The 16695-nt window shown below is 51.2% G+C and overlaps 3 protein-coding genes across 3 annotated transcripts; 2 read left to right on the top strand and 1 right to left on the bottom strand.

Moving 5' to 3' along the window:
• Nucleotides 1-1761: 1761 nt before the first annotated feature.
• On the top strand, nucleotides 1762-2735 carry CONPUDRAFT_144991 (uncharacterized protein; the record flags this gene model as incomplete). The annotated part of the gene is made up of 3 exons (XM_007772015.1): nucleotides 1762-2157; nucleotides 2225-2558; nucleotides 2614-2735. The coding sequence occupies exons 1-3, from the start codon at nucleotides 2026-2028 to the stop codon at nucleotides 2733-2735; spliced, it is 588 nt and encodes a 195-aa protein (XP_007770205.1). The 5' UTR covers nucleotides 1762-2025.
• Nucleotides 2736-7103: 4368 nt separating this feature from the next.
• CONPUDRAFT_166557 (uncharacterized protein) lies at nucleotides 7104-8609 on the top strand (the record flags this gene model as incomplete). The annotated part of the gene is made up of 9 exons (XM_007772014.1): nucleotides 7104-7209; nucleotides 7273-7332; nucleotides 7392-7435; nucleotides 7487-7631; nucleotides 7700-7938; nucleotides 7999-8068; nucleotides 8115-8186; nucleotides 8266-8441; nucleotides 8503-8609. 8 exons carry the CDS (start codon nucleotides 7104-7106, stop codon nucleotides 8352-8354), a joined length of 825 nt encoding a protein of 274 aa, XP_007770204.1. The 3' UTR covers nucleotides 8355-8441; nucleotides 8503-8609.
• Nucleotides 8610-15092: 6483 nt separating this feature from the next.
• CONPUDRAFT_155267 (uncharacterized protein) lies at nucleotides 15093-15957 on the bottom strand (the record flags this gene model as incomplete). The annotated part of the gene is made up of 4 exons (XM_007772013.1): nucleotides 15093-15216; nucleotides 15270-15621; nucleotides 15680-15838; nucleotides 15888-15957. The coding sequence occupies 4 exons, from the start codon at nucleotides 15955-15957 to the stop codon at nucleotides 15093-15095; spliced, it is 705 nt and encodes a 234-aa protein (XP_007770203.1).
• Nucleotides 15958-16695: the final 738 nt, after the last annotated feature.

Below are 16695 nucleotides of genomic sequence, written 5' to 3'. Positions count from 1 at the left end.
ATGTTAGCATTAAAGAAGTTTGGGGCTGAACGTCATACAGCAGTGGGTTCATGTTAAAGCTCTCCTGTTCTTGTCTACCGCTGAAACGTCGTTAGGCACATAGATGTAAGATGGATTATCAGTCACATTGGGGGTTATATTCATTTGTATATTTCAGGTTACGTATTTGGAGTCCTGTGCCAAGTCATGACAATGGTCATTTTACTCGTGATACAAGGTGACGACTTTCCATTATAGCTGTCGTCTATCACTTATTTGCTTTGCGCCGTCGCACAGTGATAATGATAACGCGTTTGCATGCGCTGTATTTGCGTTCCGCTAAACTTCTCATACTCCTTCTTGGATGTCTGTTTTGCGAGCAAACCGTGTATCTCGCTGCAGTAATCGTCCGTGTTCAGCCTGGAGACGTAATATTTGGTGAGTTGTATCGGAAGGCCATTGCATGTATTTTCTAACATTGACACATTTTGGGAAGCGGATTTGTCCACCGCCACATTTAGCTACTGTACCATCTATTATAGCCCCCTAGCCCCCATCAATGCCTCGTCATGGGCAGTACCAGCACTCGTTAGCTGTGTCATAGCTCTCGAAGTAGTAATGGTATGTTTAGTTCTATATCAATTCGTACTGCATGTCAGGGAAGCCTTTCGGGAGCATCAAACCGGTGTATCGTTTGTATGGAGGGCCAACAGCTTGGTATCAATCGTCATCCAGGACAATGTCATTTATTTCATTCTGTACGTACTCTTTGATTGACTTGCTTAAAAAGCCAGAGAGATAGCTCACCCTCTTCGGTTAGCGTATTTTGCTCGGCCTGTCTCAACCTCGGGAGCTCTGGTGTGCTATCAGTAAACATCAATCTCTTACCTTGCGAAACGCTTCTGACACTACACACTTCAGACCACAAGTCCAGCCCTTGACGTCTTTACGATCGTTGTCACGGCACTTGCGTCCTGTCTGATTGGCCCATACATGATGCTGAGCATTAGGAGGCATAACGAGAAAGATGTCGAGGGAAGCGGAGAAGACGCACACGTTGACTCCATACAACAATCAGCCTTGGTCTTTGCGAGTCAACTAAGCAGGAGTCCCAGCAGGATAGCACGGTGATCCCCAGCTGCTAGACCTTCTTTGTACTCATGCATTTGTCATGTCAAGTATTGATATTTGCATGGAGCCACATTATAAGATATGAGGATCTGAGTTCTGTGAGGAATGAAACCGATCATTGAAGAGCGTTGTCCAGCTGTTGTCTTCAAGGTTGTCGTTCAGGGGGAAATGAGGTCGGCACCTTTCGGCACCTGGCGGAGCGCAAGACCGGCAACTTGTGAACCAGTCGGGAGCAATCTGTCGTCCACACCAACACCTTGGTTAAGCTCGAGGTCCACCTTCATCGTGCACCATCATTCATCCTAGATCCACAGCCACAAAATTTCACGCTGAAGCCCGGGATAGCATGCTGGCGACCACTTCAGGAAGATCATTCTTAACTTAAACTCCCATCGAGTCCTTAAACACACTATCTTGCGATTACGAACCCCATAGCGTTCGGAAGCCACCATCCATGCAAGCCACTGTTGAACCCTATCCGTAAGCCTACACACCATGCCCCTGAAGCCGCTATCATCAGCTCTTTTCAGCCCCTCCTCTCTTCCGGGTTTCCCATCTCATGAGACTATCGTGTCTCTTTGCTCTTCGCAAAGGCACCCTATGAGTCTTGTATACCCCACCAATGAACCCCGCTTCTTCATCAGACGTGATGACGCCTCATTTAGTGAAGCTCGAACCCAGACATATGTCTACGATCATGCAGAGGCTCACGCAGCTGGGCATGCGCACGTCCCGCGAATTCCGCGTGTCCTGGATACCTTCTCAAAGAACCGAACGTACATTGTCATGGAATACGTTCCCGGGATCACGGTTGATGCATGGATCAATCAAGCGGAACCAGGCGAGGAATGAAAGGCATGACGTCGACAAGCCGTCGAGAGCGTTGCAGAGGCGCTGCGTTGGTTGCTCGATGATATGCCTCTTCCTGGGGATGGGGTGCTGGGTCCAGTCGGAGGAGGGAACGTCCGTCATTGCTTCTATGGGCAGGATTGGGATGCAGAGATGGGTTTCAAAGATGCGAAAGCTGTGGAGCGGCACGCAAACACGGTAAATCTTCATCGTTGCTTTGCCATGCGGTCTCCTTACTTTGCGTTCCTTTGTCTATGACTGCTAGTCCCTTGTTCACTCTGCCATGAGCCCCCATATCACGCCAATCAAGCTTGCAGGCGAAGAGTTACGTTGGTATCACTCAGACGTCTCCGCTTCCAACTTTTTTATCGATACATCTTCGCCCGATGATCAGCTTCAGATATGGATGGTAAACTTCAACCTCGTGGGTGTCCTACCATCGTCTTTTGCCAGTTACTCTATGCATAACTATCGTGACATGTTTGGCCGAGATGTACTTGCGCTCGTTCGAGAACGAACGTCATGTGCGATCTCGCCAAACTTGCGGATGATGAGCGTTGCGTCTGGTCTCCTCGTTATGGTTGGTGACCCGTCGCTTGGTCCGTCTTCCAATTTTTCGTGACATGTTTCATCTTCGTGATCGCTCTCGAACAGGTTTGAATGAAGAAGGACAGGACAGGGAAGGGCCAAACACCAAGCGTATAAAACGCGCAAGGAAGAAGTTCCTTGAGAAGAAGCCAGAGTTTCGTGTCTACTTACCTGATGTCTTAGATTAGGGACGCTAATGACGTCCAGGTTGATGTCGAAATTTCTGATCGGCGCTGTAGCCAATATCCATCCGTACCCTGTTCTGGAGGAAAAGGTGATACGTTGCGGAAAAGTACCGCCAGATTACCCTCTTATTGCTCGGGAGGTCCACCGTATCAACCGGAGCTGTTCTAAAAGATAATTGAGCGATAGGTTTCTTTGGTGACTGGACGCATCGTGTCCGCGGCACCTTCTCGAGATCTTCCATTCGGATCACCGGCAAGATACTGAGTTGCTTTCTACATTTCTTTTTTTGCGGGGATTAGTTAACCTGATATGCGCCGCTAGAACCTGGAGTCACATTAACCGGTGCGGTAACATGACGTTGCTTTGTCTCGAAATCTATAGTGAACGAATTAACGCTTCACGGCATTTTGGACTAGTGCGGTACACACCAGCTTTGGCACAGATATAATATGAGCGCCTTTTCTACATGGGCGGTAATGTGTTTCACATGCGCTCTTCTTGAGTATCTCTCCCGCACTGGGTCGTTGATTTCCCTCACCCACGCCCTGCGCAGCTGTGTGCAACAATCAACGCTGTTGTGATTATCTATCCTATTACACGACAATCCCACTGCGCAGATTCGGCACAGCTGAAGACTATGCTGATGGCGCCGCCCGTGCTGTTCTCTCACTTCCCATCACAACCGGTGCGTAACTCACAGACCCAAGGTTAGCGCACCCGCATCGACTACTTAACGGGAGAGCTGCGGCTTCTGTCCATCGCTATAAAATGATGCATACATCTTGTTGGGCCAGGTGAGCTAGGCGGACGTCGTATGAAAGTCTTTATTACCACGTCTGCTGTGCGCCTTATACCGCCCATCTCCTCCGCAGTAGCCCTGGAGTCTTGTACTGAGTTGTTGTACTCGCATATTCCCTCAAGTGATGCTCAAAGATGACCGTATACAATGTTTCTCGTTGTCGTGATGTATTTCCAGCATGACATGGCTGTTTTGACGCTGGTGTCTGAGCAGCGTATAATATCAAGCCGAACACTGACTTATACCAACGGTGTGTACGCTTGTTATCTTCGTTGCCTAAGCCTTATGTATGTATTATCCGTGGAGTGGGTATGCTGGCACTGATGCTCTATGATTGCCGTGAGTACATTTTTCATAGTCAACGGTCATTATTCACTAACAAGTATGCCAGTCATCCATGTTGACGATGAAGTAAGATCGAGATATACTCATTGGACTATTACAACTCACGTAGGTGATCTTGCAGGTGAAGTACATCTGGGTACGCATGCATTAGATTTTCAACACCTGGGAGAGGCTGAAGGAAAAGAGAACAGAGCCCAAAGCTTTCGTTTGGAACGGGCCTCTATTGTGTGGTCAGTTTTAAGGTTGTGCTTGTGGCCGTGATTTTAAACTAACCTGCCAGGGACTTCATAATCCAGCCGCGTTACTTAGGCATACTGTATGCCTGGTATGCTCTCACTACTCTATTTTCATTCGCTGTGCTGATGACTTGCATTTACTAGTGCATCAATATGTTCGTATATACTGCTGGCTGGCTTTGATTGAGATCCTCATGCTGATATGTGCACGTTCATAGACCAAACAATCGGAACCTCGGCTGAAGTAAGCTTCCATTGGTGTTACCATGAAGGAATCCAAGGTTTGGCTGAACATCCATTAGCAGTGGGTACAGGCTCGCGACCAACTTGGATTTTGCTTACCACAAGAACGTCATTGGGCACATATAGATGTAAGAGAAGTATCCACAATCCAAGTCACGTTGATTGACCTACCCCAGGCTACATATTCGAGGTCTTGCACCAAGTTATGACAATGTTGGTTCTGCTTGCATTGCATTGTGAGCTTGCACTGTAACCATGATCTAACTTGTACTCATCTGACGTCTTTACATAGCGATGATGATAATGCGTTTATACGCACTGTACCGGGGCTCCACTAAGATTCTAGTATTTCTTCTCATATGTCTCTTATGCGAACAAACTATATATTTCACAGCAATCGTTGTACACAATCAACCCGGAGTTGGAATGTTAGGTGAGATCCGTTGGGAAACCGTTATATTCAATATGTTGTAATAATGATATGTTTTACAAAGTGGAGCTGCAGGCTATCGCCGCCGTCGGCTACTGTATTATTGATTCAAACTCACTAGCACAGCTTAGTGCGTCGAGGTGGACAGCGTCAGCAATGATCGGATGTGCCATAGCTTTCGAAGTAGTGATGGTATGTTTAGCAAGCTGACGTGACTGGAGGTGGTGCGCTTTCTTTCCGCATCTCACGGATTTTCAGGAGCGAGCGTAATCACTTGGCTTCACTTCTTTCTAAAACCTTCTTTCCTTTCAGCGTTTGCCTGACGAAAATAGTTCGATTGTTAATGTCTGATTGTAGAGGGCTGGAATATCCTAATCGCTTGCAATTGTCATCGGGGCGTGTAAACCTTCAACACCTGCTTGATGGCGGCGTCGCTTTTCTCGTTATCACATCCTCATCAATCGATCTGCAACAACATTCTATTAGAGCTATACGGTCTTTTTATGCGGTACCCACGATATGCCATAGAGAGAGATCATCCGACACTCTGTGCCGAGTGGTGGGGCAATACGCATGAAGGCGAGTACTTATTTTGGAAGCCGAGTTAGTCTGACATGTGTGTCGATAACCAGACGGACGAGGAGTTTATATGCGCCGTCTTTGTTCCTCATTGAATGTGATGCAGGTAGAATGAAATCGGCATGGAAAGATCGACGTCGTGTCTTAGTGCACAATCAACCGGAAGCATGTGCTCAGTCATGGGTCCGGGCGAGCATTGGAGGACCCTCCGTAACGTCTGAAATTTCAGATTCGTCTTCAAACCTTGTTATGCCGAAATGCCGTTGTCAACTTGTCTGGTAAATGTACATTTTTCAACTCCGACGTCAGCTCGAGCAGTCTTCAAACGTAAAATCTGGAGGAGGGGGGTACTCCCCTCCTCCAGATTCAAAGTCGTCTTCAAACCAATAGCCGATGTCATACTTGACGTTCCGCGACAGATCCGCTCCGGGTAATGAACGAAGCGACGACTTGGCAATTCATTCCTTTGACATTGCCCTTGCCATGAAGTGCCTTGACCACTGACCCTACGGAATTCCTAGGTCTGTATCTTCAGACTTCAGATTCAGCCGAAACTCCGACATTAAAGTTTGAAGGCGAATCTGAATTTCCAGACCTTACGGAGGGTCCTCCATTATCGATGTTCTGTCCCTGTTTCTGGAGATGCATGTAAGGCCAATAGATTGAAAATATCAAACGCTCGAGTAAAAGGCTATCGCACGCCTGTCACGGAACTGTGTACAGAACGTGCTGCCCAATCACGAGTGAATAGTAAAGCTTCTGCTCGGCTGTGCAGCTCGGAGAGTCTTCTCTGTAGACCGATCGTCGTAAACATGCACTCAGCCAGCGAAGAATTTTAGCTACCCTTTAGCGACGCGCGCTATTTAGTTTGCGTGGGCACGGATTCAGAAAAGAGAAAGTCGCGCACTCGCGCACTAGCGCTGAGGATCATCGTGGCGGACGGACGCTGTCACTCGTAAGGCGGCCCATTTACTCGCTTCCTGATGTGGGCACAGCATTCAGGATTTACAGTCGTCCGGTAGCGGTGACACACAAAGATGAGAGGCCAAGCTGACGGACTAATCGTTCCGAAGCCATCGAAAACAGTGTGCACTATATTTGTATTAAATCAGCATGGAAGCAAATCACGGCATTCGTGGCGCGAGAGGCAGCTGATGTAAATGACAGTGAAGATAAACCTAGCTAGCAGGACGAACCCACGACGGACTAGGTTACAGCAGACGCTTGGCCACCTTTGAGTGTACTCACACCTTGAATTCACATTCAACATTCTTATGCAGAACTCCTGGATTCTGTAACAGTTTTGATACTGAGAGCAACAACATAGTGAGCTAAGGAAGCCAAATTGCGGAGCATGCTTGTTTCAGTGGCCAAGTGTAATAATCACAAGAGGTGGATGTAAACAACAAGGCAGCCTCGCTGCGCTACGGCACTTAAGGATCTTGTCCTACCATGTTGCTCGATGAGAATCGTCATCCCATTGTACTGGAACACCTGAGGCTGTCATTCTCTTGCAATTGTACCGCCAACTGGCACTCAGGTGCTATTGCAGAATGACGCCATCAATATTGAGAGATGCGAGGTTTCCCCGCCCCCTTCCCTTTACGGTATACCTCCCGCCTTTCGGCTGATCCCGTCTAGTCACGTCAGCAGACGTCCTGCAAAACCCCCATCCGCTCACCCACCCGCCGTTATGTCGGTCCGCTGTCAATATTCCTGCAAAAGTGCTTATCCCATTATGTCCATCGCCTCCTGTCCCCTGTCACGACGGGCCCTCATTGCTGTCGATATTCCTGCAAGACCACGGAGCTCACGACACTACTATCGTCAGTCATCCTGCAAAGGTACGTGTCTCGTTATGTCCATCATCCCTGTCCCTACTTTGACAGCCCGTCAATCCCTGTCAGTCCTCCTGCAAGAGGATGCCGCTGGTTCTTCGCTCGCCTGTCATCCTGCAAAAGCGGCACGTCAGTGCCGCGTCCGTCTGCGCTGACAGCCCATCAATTCCTGTCACTCCTCCTGCAAGAGGACGCCGCCGGCTCTTCGGCCACCTGTCATCCTGCAAAAACGGTACGTCGGTGCCACGTTCGTTCGCGCTGACAGCCCGTCGATCCCTGTCAGTCGTCCTGCAAGAGGACGCCGCCGACTCTTCGGCCACCTGTCATCCTGCAAAAATGGTATGTCGGTGTCACGTTCTTCGCGCTGACAGCCCGTCGATCCCTGTCACTCCTCCTGCAAGAGGACGCTGCCGGCTCTTCGGCCACCTGTCATCCTGCAAAAGCGGTACGTCAGCGCCGCGTCCCTTTGCGCTGACGGCCCGTCAATCCCTGTCAGTCCTCCTGCAAGAGGATGCCACCGGCCAGCTCTTCCGTCACCTGTCATTCTGCAAAAGCGGCACGCGCCAGTTCCACGTCCCTTCTCGCAGCCCGTCGATCCCTGTCAGTCGTCCTGCAAGAGGACAGCCAGCTCTTCGGTCACCTATCATACTGCAAAAGCGATACGCCAGTGCCGCCTCCCTTCACGCTCACAGCCCGTCATTTCCCTTATCATTCTCTGTCAGTCCTCCTGCAAACGTGCGTACAGACGATTCTATGTCCGCTTACACTTACAGCCCCTGTCATGCCCTCCGACAGGTCCCTGATCGTTGCCAGTTCACCTGCAACAGGAGGCCGACGCCTTTCCGTAGCCATTCATCCTGCAAGAGTGAGTACATCCGTTTATGTCCACCACCTCCTGTCACGCTCTTTAGCGTCACCTCGAATGCTATCAGCGTTCCTGCAAGACGATGTCGCCGACTTCGGTAGTCGCTCGTCCTGCAACAGTGAGTATGCCCGTTTATGCCCACCGCCCTCTGTCGCGTTCCTTAACATTCTAATGATAGTTGTCAACCCATGTGGCAGAATCTGCCGCTCTGCGGTCATCTTGCAAAGGCCTTCGTATCTCGAATATCCCTGGCACTAGCCCGTATCCGACGGCTTTTCTGCAATAACTGTATTCTAGCCTTGACCGGCCCACGATGCCAGCCATCCTGCAAAAGGTGTCTGTTGCGATATACCATGACATGCCTCCGTATCCGGTCAGCAGTTCTGCAATGCTTCCGCTCGACTCTCGTGTTAACATACACAGCGGCCCTACAGTCTTCCGCGCCATGTCGAAACCCGCAAGATGTGCAGAGTAATTTTAAGCTGAAGTCGCACGCGGTTGACTTATTGCCCGTGCGCCATCATTAGTAGCTCAACGCCTCTTAGCCCACGATGTAAACCCTTTTATCTGATGATCAAAGTGCTCGTGCAATGCATTGTTATCGCATACAAAGTACTGGCATACAATGGGAGAGTCGTCATATGGTTATGTTATAGGGAAAGGACTAGTTACGAGCTTTCGATCTAGTGAGAAGGTCAGGCTGGCGACCAATGAACGCGGGGCATATTGACTCACTTTGACGCTGAAGTCTTCTTCTTCTTCGGAGAAAGTCCAATGGCGTTTTTGAGAGTGGAGGTCTGAGCGGATTGGCGCGCGCGGTTGCCACGCCAAGGCTGATCGGTGTTAGTAGTGTCTGTAGCAAAAGGTGCCTTGACTGGTTTGATCGTGGAGGCATCGCCGGCTGCGATGACACCGTCCTTGATGTTGTCAACACGTGCGCGCTTCGTCCTTGGTTGAGCTTCTTGGGAACCACTGACAGCTGTGTCGGCAGCTCCGTCGGGGTCAGGATGGCCGCGCTTCTTCCTCTGCTGAGGCTTCGGAGCTTGGGGCTTTCGAGAGGTAGGATCAGAGGTGGGGCTCGCGTTTTCCTTGTTGGTAGAAGTAGGCGCACCCCTCGGCGAGCGCCTTGGCGAGACGGCCAGAGAGGTCATGTCCTCCCCAGTAAGCTGTGGCCACATAGGAGCGGATGACAGAGACTCAGTGTCCAAAGATGATGTGGGCGGTGACGTGGCGATGTCCCTCGAGACTGGCACCTCCACTGGCACCGATCCGTCGACCTTTGGGGTGTCAATGGGCGCGTTGGCTGCGTCAGAACGAGGCCCCGGCTCTGTGACAGGTGCAGTGAGGGTCGCAGACGAGCTACGCAGGAGGGTGGCGTCGGCACTAGGCTCCGCCACGGGCGCAGGCTTCGGCCCAGGTACTGTGAGATGAACAGACAGATGATGCGGAGGGGTGGTGTCAGAACTGGGCTCCGGGACGGTTGCAGCTGGCGCGAGGGGTGTAGACGAGCGAGGCGGAGGGGTGGAGTCTGACAGAGGCTCGGACGAGGGCACCGGCTCGGGCGCAGGTGCGGGGAGGGGCACCGACGGATGACGCGGAGGGGTGGAGGGCCATGTCGCAGCAATGAGGCTTGGAGTGGCTGCACTGGCGGCTCGCGCCAGCCGGGGGGAGAGTGTCACCTGGATTGGCCCAGTGACGTCCGAGTTGGGCTTGGCCACGGACCGTTTGGACGGTGTACAAGGAGCAGAAGCGTGCGTAACAGCCTCTTGCGGCGCGGAGGCACGAGCGGGTTCCTGAGCCGGGACCGCATCGGCAGCAACATCCTTGCAATCTAGATGGTTAAGTCAAGCGGAAGTGAGTCACGTATATGCGATGACAAAACAAGAAGACTTACTGTTTTCGGTGCTCCCCCCACCGACCTCTGCAGAACAAAGGGCTCCTCCGGAAGTGTCTGTAGTCACGTCTACGAGCAGTGAGCTATATAGTAGAGCGCTGAAAGCAATAAACGTGCCTTTATCTTCCTGAAGAACTTGGAGGCTGTCATCTTCGAGGATCTGTCCTAACTTTTCGGCCGCCTGAATGGCTTGTTCAAGTTTTTCGGCCGTCTTTTCGGGCGCATTCACGGTCGCGGCGCCTTCAACGTTGTCGTTGCCTTGCCCGTCAGCCTGTACTTCGCCCTCGTCGCCCTCGTCGACCTCCGCGAACGCCGGGCCTAGGGGAATTAATGAGAAGACGAAATTTTCAGACGTGCAACATCTTACCATCGGCCGTCTGAATAAACTCCTTGAACTCCTCCTCAATCTTATCCCAGCTTGCTGACTCATAGCCGAACTCTCTTCCGGCTGAAGATAAGCCAACATGAACCCTTCAGCGAGTGACCAAACAAAAGACCCGAAGGAATTGACCGATCAATAAATTGCAACCAGTCTATTATATGGAGGAAACGTACGACCCAGCGACCTGTTCACCGGAGATAGGATCATTTCCACCAATCAGAACCGAGAACACCCAGCCCCGTGACAAACCACCCATAGTCTTGCGCGAGCAATGAGTCAGGATCTCTCGTATAGCCGTTGTCAGGTTCATGACATGCCTATCGAAGTCCATTTATGAGCCAACGAACGTTTGAACAATCAATTTCATTCAACCGTAAACTATAGTCATTTCCACCATTGTATATAGCAAAAGAAAATGGACGGCTTGGGGAAACGAAGAGGAAAGGGGAAGGTAGAAGATCTGCAAGCAAGGCGGCGACTTACATCCTCGCACACTCTGCCTGTTCCTCCGGAGTCATATCTTCCCCCTTTTTCTGCTTCTTGCGGGCGTTGATCGCGATGGCCTGGGACTCCTTGAATGCCCTGATGGTCTCGATAACGTCGGGAGTCTCCTGGCTCAGCAGCGCGATGGCATGCTTCTGGACGAGGTCGACTTTCCTCATGGCCTTCTCCGCCGGGGAATTCTTGAGCTCCTCGTCGACGTGCTGGGCAATGCGCTCATCGTAGAACAGCTTGGAGTAGATCTCCCAGTCCTTGTTAACGCGAGTGCGAGGCTCGAAGAGGTCGTCGATGATGCCAGTTGCCTTGAGCCCGAGGGAGCGCCCGTTGGCAGTCGCTCCGCGACCGTGCCAACGGAACCAACGCTGGACTTGCTACTCTGCTGGTCAGAAACCGAGAAGATGGCTCAACAAGAACAGAAATGTACCTCCTGGCGGTTTTCAAGCGCCTTCCACGACTGGTCGGTTTCAGGAAACTTCTTGAACCACTCTCGAAAGATGTCGGCCCAGAAGTGCTCGTAATTCTTCTTTGGGACACATTCCAAGAACGCGGGGAGCCTCTCGGTAAGCCAAGCTTTCTGTTCGTCGGTCGTCCACCCAGAGTTGCCCCGCTTCGACGTCAACCCCGCCTGAAAACGCCGTCAGTCCTACTGCGTTGAGTAACAAACGCTAACCGAGAGACGTACGCTGTTTTTGGGAGTTTTGGGCCTCCTCGGCTTCTTAGAAGCACGTGGGCCGTTAGCCTTCACCTTTCCCTGGCCCATTGGAGATCTAACATGGCGAATCACAGTTAGACAACGCAAGCATGACAAGCAGATAAGGATGCGACACCAACCGATGTAGTGAGCGAAATATGAGAGCGGGTAAAGGCCACTGGTAAGCAGGCGAAGAGAGGAGGATGCCGATGCCGACAAGAGTCAGAAATCGCTGACTTATATACCAAGGACGAACCTGCAATACCACTCCGTCGCTAAACAGGCAAGAGAATTTTCTTGCAGAGGTGCGCTGGGCTGACCTGGACTCCTCGAAGCGATGTCGAGAGATCATGTGGAACGGCTGGCATGGAGGTCGTACGATGCGCAAGAACTGAACAGGCTTCTGCAATGTACCGTATACTCGGTGAATCTGATTGTCCACGTCAGATTCATATGTCGCTGAAAAATGGGCAAGTGAGATGTCTTGACTTTTCGGAGCGGCGTCACGTACAGCCTATGAGCCTCCGAAATCCATGCGAAAAGACTCACCACAAGTCGCTGTATCCACCGACAAGTACACGGATTCTCCTTGTCCATGTCTTGAGAGCCAACGCTCCTTCATCCTCGTTCGTGGAGTCGTAGATGGATGCTGTGAATCTGATCGGATAAGCACGCCGGATCCTCGGACCTCCCTGCAGCGGCCTCATTAGCTCTGTCAGGTCTGAAAGACAAACGATTTACCGTGGAGTACGAATGGATGGCGCACCTTGGCGCACCCGACGCCAGGGGCTGATAGGCTCGTCACCGATTGTAGCCGGCAAGCTGGCCGGGCCAGTGACTCGGGCACTACTCGGGATGATCGTAGTTGTAGCCGATTGGACCCGATATCTCGGCCAAGCTAGCGTACAGGCCTCGTTAGACCTCATGATGTCACACTGTAACCTTATTTTAACCAGGAACGAAGCCGTGCAGTGAACCTCGAGATGCACCAGAGGATATTCAGATCTGACGTGTCCAACTTCGTGCATGAGACAAATCGACGCTCCCGAACCTAAGTCAAACAACAGCCTAATCGTACATTTGGATGTGCTTAGGGTGGAACCGTCTAGGAGTCCCAACCATCGATAGATCGCGCAAAACCGCTACCCGGTCCTCCGAACGGCCGAAATCAACTAACCATCTTCTAATAACCTAACCGAGACAATGTGTCAGATTAATCTATGCGAGATCAAAGAAAGAGGGCTACACACGCGGGTAAGATGCCACATCTGCCGTTCCTGCAGTTGCTGACGAGTCAGCTTGGATCCGGCCCTGGGCTTCAGGTACACATGCGGACTGTCCGGCGTGATAGGCCATTCGTTGACCCAGTAGATGCACATTTGCCTGAGGTAACCCTCCTCGTCGATTCCGACGAAATCCTTCCAGCAGGACCAACTTGATTTTAGCCAATGGTCTTGCTCGAGCGAAGTCCACCATCGGAACACGCTACGTTAAACGCAGTCAAATAGTTGTGTAAAGTCCGACAGGAATGACTCACTTTGTGGGCTGATACTTCGGCATATCAACCGAGGACAAATGCACGAGGAACAAGGCTATATTGGTCAGGCATCCAGGCGACCGGTTACAAGTACCCTCGGCTGGACTTAGATGACAAACAGGCACGATGGAATCCAGCTCACCCAGACATATCCATATGCAGCGATCCAGCACTGCCAACAGACACACATGCAGCCTCGGTTATTGGTGTCGACGGAGGGGTAGCGGCTCTTTGTGGGTGCAGGAACGCGCGTGTCTGTCTAGAAAATCAGAAGATATTCTGATGTTCTAGACTGAAGTTTGTCTGACAGATTGTTACGGGGTATCCGCAGACAGAGAATGATGACACGGCACACCCAAAATCACCTAGATTGCAAGCGCGAGCGGTGACAATCATTCTAGTCTAGACCTCTGGTAACCCATTCGCCCTTCCGCATGCAGCGCACGAAAATGGCCCATCCCATGCTCCCAAATCGCAAGCAGCATCTCATCCTGCATGCGATCTAAATCCTGCGATTTACGCCTGAGACAGTCGGCCCGCCGAAACTCGGGATTATCGGGGCTGGAGTTGAGCTCGTCAGCGCAAAATCTAGTAATGGTGTTCTTGACTTCGCATGCGACATCCTGGACTCTACAAAACGCAGATATGAGGGCCTGCCGATGCGACTCCTCGGTTGAGCTCGATATATCTTGGGCAAACTTCTCAAAATGTTTTCGAGGCGAGCCGTCAAAGGCGGCCAGTAGTTCTGTCTCTAAGTTATCAAGGATAGTTCTTGGTCTGCCGCCTCACTAGTGTTAATGACTGAAACTGAGGATGGTATTACACAACACGTACGAGGCTTTTGGTGTCTGTTTGCTTGCATGTCTTTTTGTGAGATCGTGACTGCCATTGCATCATTCATCAGTATTGACAAGTTCATATCTGAGCGCTGTACGTCTCGCACCGTTTACGGGGTAACAACTGTCTTTGAACGCGTTCTGTCGCACGTTTCATCTCCTCCGTGCGTAATAGGGACGATTGAGTGCGGCTGTACCAGCCATTCGAGGCATGGTTATGAGCTTAGTCACCAGTAGAGAAAGATTGATCCTAACGCTGCTCACGACTCTTTGTATTTTGTACGCATTTTGGCACGCTCGCTGTCCCGGTTCCTGTCTTTCGTGAGCTACCCGGGGAGACCGCCAATAGATTTCATAACTTACCGGTGGTACCATCGAGAACGTGACGCTCGAGCGGCATTGGTACGTTCTTCCGGTGTCGAATATAGAGGAGGGCGACCCGGCGGCATGGTGGGCTAGTAAGAGAAACGGGCGCCCTTACGCTCAGCGCGTCACAGATGGTAAACTGTAACCCCTATCCTGTTGGTCACGACCTTTCATTGGAGATAAATGGAAGAGAGCTACGAGCGCAGCCGTAATGCGAGAAAAAATAAGCAGAAACCGTGTGTAACTAGATTAATAGTACTTACGAACAATCCGAGGATGTGATTTAAATCAGGCACTAGACTATAAAGTTGGGGTAGGCAGGGTGACAAATTATGTCTGTGTGCATATATAGGATGCCATATGTGACTTAACGTGCAAGTCGCGTTGGATTCATTTCAGTCATTGGAGAGAAATTCACAAAGTACAAAACACCGTGAACCTATACAAGGATAGGATCATAAGGGGGTATAATGCATCACAAGCTAAAGTCAGACTCGGTAGAAGAGCTCCGCCTGGTACTTCAGAAGAAATATGAGCCTTGTATGCGTACTACTAGTGCTACCTACTACTAACACTACTATAACATTAATGAATCTAATGCTATAGGCAACGTCTTTGGATGGATATTTTTTCACAACTACTAGTGCAATAACACGGGCAATTACTCTTAATATAAGACGATGGCTGTAATGACTGGACTTGAACTCTGAGTGGCCAATCGATGCTGACGCGCTCGCAAATAGCTTTGAAAAGGTAAAGCATATGATTCATTGGGCGACTACAAAAAGCGCGACTACAAAAAGCCTATCATGTACGTTCAGACCACTACCAATTGACCGTCCTCCACAGCGTCAAAGACACTCTGCATGCCTTGTTCAAGTTCCTTAACGCGATGAAAGGTCGCTCTGGAGACACTAGTGACATATGGCGATGTGCGGGACCTGTCCAAGCCGTAGTTAGATCCCGCTATATGCATACCAAGACAATGGCTCACCAGGAAGAGAAGATACCAACACGCCTACCGCGTGTCACCAGATAGAATGGTCCATCAACGCCGTCATCGGGCACCCAGAACGTAACATCTTGGTATGTGATCTGATGGTGGCCGGATACCGTGGAGGACAAGGAGACGACCGAGGCTGGCAAATTGTTGGCTACGGCGTGAGGACTAGAATTCGATTCGCCTGATGTGAGAGCTGGAGAGGGGGTGATGGTGCCGCTTGCAGACCCAGGTGAGGCCGTCGCATTCCGAGACTCCCCAGGGATAGTAGCCTCCGCGCTGCCCTGCCCCTGCTGGGAGACGGCTGGGAGGGTAATGGGATGGAGGCGGATCCCGCCATCCGTGGCTGATATGGGTAATATGAGGTGAAGATGAGCCACTCGCGCACATAGGAATAGACGTACGGTGAGCGGCTTCAGAGAACCCATCCTCCGAATCTGAAATATCTGTCGGCGTGATTGCCTCTCTTCCCTCATCCCACCAGCTCGCTCTCGCCAGACGAAACACAAGTTGCTGCCTGGCGTGGTCAGAGATCCCCCATCCGCGAATGAGGGCAACAAGATCTAACAACCTCGTTAGTATGCGGGAGATGATGGATTAAGGACGGCTCACTATCGACATCGTCGTCCACCGTGACAGGTTTCAGCATGGAGGGATCAGGCTTGGTGGGTAGTACGTGCATGGGGAGAGACAAAGAATAAGATGAGATGGCGGAGTCCAGTCCGGCACTGGCCGCCTTTTAGGTCAAATGGGGTCAGAGCCCCATTGGTACCTGACCGGGACCACTGTGTCGGCTGGATGTCTGCATCTAGTAAGACTGTATCCGAGTAGGTGGTAGCGTTAGCCATGCGATGCGCTGGAATATCGGAGATCTGGTGGACATAGCCTTGGGGAGGGGCACCAGTGACGTGGCTCTTTCAATCTTCAAGCTTCACCGGGAACTCGGCTTGCGTTGTCCTTGCCGGTGATGCGGCCGACGTGGCCTGGGTTCGACTCTGTTGCTCTGTTGACGTTGATCCTTCGTTCCTCAGTCGTGTCTCATCAGGGTGAGACCGTCGCTCTGTTACCCCTACGACTGCTACACTTGAAAGCCACAACAGACGAAAGCCGACATGCTGAACAACTCGCCCGATGCCGCCAGCCAGTTTACGGTCTTTGTGCGTGGACTGGATTTACGAACACAATGCCTCAGTGAGTGGCTGCTGTGGTGGAGATCCGATCATTGGCTTATATGTTATTCAGCGGTTACCCATCGCACTGTGGCAAAGGACCTCTTGTGTCTTGCGGCGGACCGCTGCGTTTTACCTCCTACTGTCTACGATGACATCTTCCTATCGCATGGTGGGCGGAGCATCCAAGTCCTTTCCTTGACACTCGAAGAGCTCGGCATTGGCCCTATGTCAACTATTCAGCTATGCAT

The sequence above is a fragment of the Coniophora puteana genome (assembly GCF_000271625.1).
Source record: "Coniophora puteana RWD-64-598 SS2 unplaced genomic scaffold CONPUscaffold_8, whole genome shotgun sequence".
Lineage (NCBI taxonomy): Eukaryota > Fungi > Basidiomycota > Agaricomycetes > Boletales > Coniophoraceae > Coniophora > Coniophora puteana.
This window is presented reverse-complemented; position numbering and strand designations above follow the sequence as displayed.